At 36.3% G+C, this 6,211-nt stretch overlaps 1 protein-coding gene across 1 annotated transcript in view; it reads left to right on the top strand.

Moving 5' to 3' along the window:
* LOC111638748 overlaps window positions 1-5,013 on the top strand; it is a 16,179-nt gene extending 11,166 nt beyond the window's left edge. Inside the window, exon 3 of the mRNA XM_023384506.1 lies at window positions 4,917-5,013. Within this exon, the coding sequence (XP_023240274.1) occupies window positions 4,917-5,013 (97 nt within the window). The remainder of the gene's footprint in view (window positions 1-4,916) is intronic.
* The last annotated feature ends 1,198 nt before the right edge of the window (window positions 5,014-6,211 follow it).

The following is a 6,211-nucleotide window of genomic DNA, read 5'->3' as shown; positions in this document are numbered from 1 at the left end:
TAGAAGTTTAATTAAATATTTGATTTTGTTATTGACAAACTTTGTCATTATTTAATTCGGTGCACGCTTAAAGTCCAGGCCTGGCACACTAACGCGAATCCGCGTAAAGTACCCGTTAGGGAACGGCTATTTCCGGCACACAGTAGTGTCGATAATCGTTGGAAAGTCGGAAAAATAATATAGTACTTTACAATTGTTGTGGTTTCCACAACAACTTCTCTGACATTAAACACTTGACATCATCTACCTCATCTCTCTGCGTGGCACTCCAGGAGACTCATCTTAAACCTGGAGAGGGAATTGCTTTAAAAGGATTTGATCTCTACCGCAAGGATGATAATATCCACAACCATGCAAGTGGTGGTGTGGCTATTCTGGTTTCCAATCACATCCCATTCTTGCCGGTACAAATAACAACAGGGCTGCAAGCTGTGGCAGTCAGAATTTTTATTGGAGTAACTGTCACGGTTTGTTCTATATACTTGCCACCAGATGTCAGAGTCAACAAAGATGAATTGGATGCATTAGTTGAACAGTTGCCTACTCCATTTCTTTTACTAGGTGATTTCAATGGTCACAATTCAATGTGGGGCATCGGAGACCAATTAATGCTTCAACAACATACATTAAAACCTGATCAAATTCCAGTCGCTGAGTATTTTTTGCTTCTGTCATTTCTTCTAACAATTGATAACCTTGTCTTACTGCCATAGCTAATTGGCCAGATTGTAATGCTACTACTAATGTTGCCATTCAAATACGTGTTAACCATTCAAGACATGTTGCTTTATTTGTACGAAAAAATGTTCTCACAGTTTTTGGAGGCGTTGATAATGTCAGAGCACAGCCTTCATATGCATTATACATCAGTTTCTCCAAATGTTCCATTATATCCAATAATAATCGTACACGTAGCAAATCATTTCCATTACAATTTTGACTAATTTTAAGATTTTCTTGTTTCCCAGCTTGCTTTGCATAACTTTTAATTGCACCTTCAATTGTTGTGAATGTTTCTTGTGGTTTTCCAAGAGGTGTTCTCAATTTATTTAAGACAAAGTTGTGCTACTTCCCAAGTGTCCAAAACCACAACAAAGAATTGTTGCTCACCATCAAAGTCATCAACATTCCACTAAGTTTAGACTGTTTATCAATATGTTGACTTGTATAAAACAATCTATAAAGCCAGTTCTTATCTTCTGGTTCAATTCCTTGAAGAATGTAAGTCATAACAGTCTTAAAATTATAAGAATGAAAAGTACTAAGTGGAGATCGATTCATATGACCACGACGAACTAACCAAATATCAGATATTGTTATTTCACTATGATCCAGTTGTGTTTGATCAAGTTTTACAGCCTAACCTAATCCAAGTCTTCCAACTGAAAATGGGAATCCACTAGTAATTATATGTAATGGCAAATACATAAAAAAATTACTAAATTCTTCTTGCACATCTACGTTACTGTCACTTAATTTAAGAACACAGACTTCATAGCATCTTTTCAATATGTTTTCAGGCAATGATGATGCAGAACCTTTTACTAATGTTTGCAGAACTCCACAGCATGCTTTAGTTAATAATGGATCAGTGGTATATGCTAGATGTAAGATACTATCAATCATTTCAGATATCTCTGATGTTCTAGATATTTTTGATAAATGGTGTTGTATATTTTCAAAAACTTCTTGACTCCAATGAATACCTAATAATTTGCTATCAAAAGATGTTTCTTTTTGTTTCAATAAGGCAGATAATAATTTTAAAATTCTACTTAAATGACCACTGCTGGGAGGTGACATAACAGATACAGTGGCAAGTATTGGAGAGGTATGACCTGATGAAGATAAGTTTCCACGCTGTGGAAAATTATGATTTATAAGAGAACTACTTGAAATAAAATGACCATGCCTTGTACAATGTGAATAAAGAATATAAAGTAAACCATACTGCAAAGCTGGATAATTAGGAGAAATGACAGAAGCAAAAAATACTCAGGGACTGGAATTTGATCAGGTTTTAATGTATGTTGTTGAAGCATTAATTGGTCTCCGATGTCCTGAAGCTATATTAGGAATGTACAACTCAGGGATGTCAAAGATACGGCCCGCGGGCCATCACTGGCCTTAGAGGCAATTAGTTGCGGCCCCCGACATTAATTTAATAATCATCCATCATACCAACACAAATGATGTGATAATTAATAAAATAACTACTAAATTACCAACAAACCAGCAATAATTCACTTGAAAAACGAACGCTTTCTAACGTCTTCAACGGTCATCATCAGATTCGATTCCAAGAGTTTGAAAAATTGAACATCGAAGTTATGCGCATGTCCGATGCAGAGCCTTAATAAAATTATTTGTGTAATTGGTTTCCTGTTTTAAAATTTCGATGTTTATCATTTTTATTTATTTATTTATTCATATTACTTAGAGATATTAATTTTATTTGATTTATTTTTGTGTTTAATTTCTTGTTTACATTATGTTTTCTCTATTTCATCTTTTGAACTTCAAAGTCTGTCTAAACAAGATATACAGTATTTAGATAAATTTATTGCAGTTAGATATGATTTAAAAGTGGAATATTTCATTTTATATACTTATTATTTTATATATTCGAAAAAATGATATAGAATTATCAACGACAACGAATTTAAAACTATGTAAGACCAACGGGCGAGAAGTAAACAAACAAAACGAAATTAATTAAATAAAAATACAAAAATTTTATTTACTCGCCCGGTTGATGCAGGTTACAAGGATACCAACTTAACTCTAGATCCACCGAACGAGACGCACATTTAATGAACCACCGAGTAATATTATACGCGACAGGAAAGTGCGCGTGTAGTTACAGTCCCTTAAAAATCTCCTTTATTGTTTTTCACATATGCATTTCGGGCAATAAAGGAGATTTTTAACCTGTAGAGCTGTGAGAAAGTCTACCGAAATTTTGTTCGGATTGAAGAGACATTTACCTATATACAGTGCCGGCCCGAGGCAAGTTTTAGGATGGAGCGAGATCCTATTATGGCGCCTCCCTTGGTTGCCCTTAATTTATATCCTTTAATTTTCTTTACCACTGAGGCGCCCACTAGCACTTAGCGCCTGGAGCGTCTGCTCCGTTCGCCCTATGGTAGGGCCGGCTCTGCCTATATAATACGTAATACAGCTACCATTTGAAATTCAACATCCCGATAATTGTTAAAGAAATGTTGTAAAAGGTTAACAAAGTATTGTCGAGGAATGAGCTACCAGATAACGAAGAAAAAACAAGATTGTTACGTGTAGATATGTAAATGAGGGGAGTGTCTCCAATAGAACTGTGATGTCACCTCAGACTATAAGTACAGTAGCTCAAGCAGTGCTGTGCGATGTCTATAATTTTAACATCGATGCTAAATTTCGATGTCGGATTTCACATCGATGTTTGATCGATGCCCATTGGAACATCGATGTTCAATCAAGATAAACTCAAACAATTTAAAAAAAAAAACAAAACCGGGTTTGTTCGAACAGAAGTTCCTGACGCATGCGCAATGTCATTTTACAATGCGAAGAATAACGTGCATGCCGGTTCTAAATCAGTTACAGTTAGGGACTAGGGACTTGCGTAGGAGTAACGTAAGTAACCTAAATTAAGAAAGAACAGGTACAGATAACTTAGCTCTATTTGATACGTGTACGATCGTACATGCAAAAAAAAAGTCGACGGGGTTTTTTTTTACTATTTCCGCCCTGTGGGCACTAAGAGGGCCTTTTATAGCAGGCCCATTATGGGTTCGGCCAGGCCCACAATGGGGCGACCGGGTGGTGAGGGACGGGGCCCGACATATCCGAACGGACCACCCCCCGAAAAATTCCTGGGGATTCCTTGACCCGTCCGGATTCGATCCCGGGTCCCCCAGAGCGGTAGGCTGCCACCTTGACCGCTCGGCCATCCTGCCTCAAAGTCGACAGGTTGCGCGCCACAAGTCGGCGTAAACAGACTAACATGGCAGAGTTGCGGATGAGTTTCAATGAGTGTCAGTTCGTTCACTGTTAAAATAGTGTAAATTTGTAAACATATTTGCAAGAACTTTGTTTCATCGCAATTTCACAATTTCTACGAAATTCCCGGACTGTCCGGGTGAAAACCGAACAGGTGTAACACTAGGAACAAAGAATGAACTGCATGCATCGATGAATCAAAATTCACATATTGCTAACATCGATTCAGGATCGATGTTTCAAAAACAACGGAAGGTCGATGCATCGACGAACAAAAACATCGATGTGTCGATGTCACATCGATGCATCGCACAGCACTAAGCTCAAGTGAAGACAGACGAGGTGAGCTCCTGAACCGATAGCGTTGGTCTGCTGGTAGCAGTGAAAAAGGTGTCGAATAGGAAATCCTAGTAGGAAATCGAAGTTCCAGTTTGACGATAGGAAAAGAGGAAAGTCTTGAGTAGAGGAAAAGGTTCCGAGTATTAATTGAGGTGACGGTTAGGATTGATAGTTGTAAGAGAATTTGTATTTAAGTTAAGAGTTGAATTTTGTTTTGTCGGAATTCCAAGGGGAATAGTTTAAGGTAGAATAAGACTTAAGTTTGTTGAGTTGATTGTGATTTGATTTTTCATTTAATAAATTGTTGTTTTGTTTATAAATCTTGTACATAGTATTTGTTAGACTTGATTAAACATTTGTTATTGAGATTTTTTGTGTGACTAACTTTGTCCTTAATTTATTTCGGTGCACGCTAAAAGTCCAGACCTGGCAACTAACAAACGCAAACCCGCGTAAAGTACCCGTTAGGTCCCGGCTCTTTAAAAAGTAAATTTCGTTGTAGAGCAGCAAACTAAATATAGTACTTTACACAGTTATAATGTTTTTTAAAGAATTTATGACCTCTTTGTTTTTCGCAGGCACCCTTTGATAGCCAACAAACTTCTGTATGCAACAGTAAATGATTGTTTTGAAAACTTAGATTGTGATGAAAATGACAAAGATTTCAATCATTGAGAGCATTGCTTCTGATCTTGTTAACGGCTGTAGTGAGCAATGAAGGCAATAACTAAGGTTTTTTGCAACCAAATGTTGCATTGTGTAATTCACATACATGGCATTTTGGTACCACCTTTTTCAAATATGAAATAAACCTGCGGTACCGTCCAACCATTGCCGGAGCACCATCGGTAGCAATGGACACGATATTATCCAGAGAAATTACCTTTTTCTTTAAAATAGTGTTCCAATATGTCAAATATAGAAAAATTAGAAATGGATACTGAAAAAAAATATAAGTTGTTTTATGAATATTTTACAACAGAGAATTTTTTGTAAAAATTATTTAAATTACATTACTAATGTTATTTGTTTATTATTCTTTTTAAAAACCATATACGTACTTACCTCTGTGGCAAATAGTTATTACAACAAAAAAATATTTTTAATAAGTGGTCCACATAAGTCATCCTTTGAATGTCATCTGTAGATACCACAGAAATTTTAGGTTCACACTTGCTCCAAAGTAACTTCGAAACAATCGCATGTGGATAAAAAGCCTCGTGTATTTATAGTAATGTTTAATGAACCTGTCAAAACATGCATAGATTGGATATTCTGCACATGTGTTAATTTTATGATGACTTGTGCAAACTTGTAAATATAAGCTTTGTTGTTGATCAAGCCAGAACACACATACTGGTGCTCTGCAGATGCTGCATATCATTTATGTACCAGTCAATAAGATATTAATAAGGTATTAGGAACAAAGCTATAATGTACCAATTCCTACTTTTAATACAGATCAATCTTTCTTAAGAGTCATTTAGAACTACCAGTATTTGCTGAAATATGTGTTTGATGATTTTTAGTATCGATCAAACATTCTTGAGAGTATTGCCCAGGGAGTGGAAGTTGGTCCTGAACGCCTCCCAAATTTTCCTTGAACCAGAACAGATCCCTTCAATGTCGATGTGTAGTATCGACCACAGTGGGAACCACTGATGTAGAAGTCTATTCGCGTTTTTCATGAACTATAGAGGGCGCTGTATTTCTACAAAATGGCTACTCTATCTAGGTCGTTTGTTAGTCGTCAATGTAAAATGAATTATATATTACTATCTGATACAGTAGATCCCCCTATAAGACGGTAGATACGTTCCGTTCTTTATGAATCAATTTTGTAGGAATCATAGTTTACGGACTACGGCTGTTT

This window comes from Centruroides sculpturatus, unplaced genomic scaffold (assembly GCF_000671375.1).
Source record: "Centruroides sculpturatus isolate CEXI.00-Female unplaced genomic scaffold, Cexi_2.0 scaffold1016, whole genome shotgun sequence".
Lineage (NCBI taxonomy): Eukaryota > Metazoa > Arthropoda > Arachnida > Scorpiones > Buthidae > Centruroides > Centruroides sculpturatus.
The sequence above is the reverse complement of the archived record's forward strand: the minus strand, read 5'-3'. Positions and strand labels throughout refer to the sequence as shown.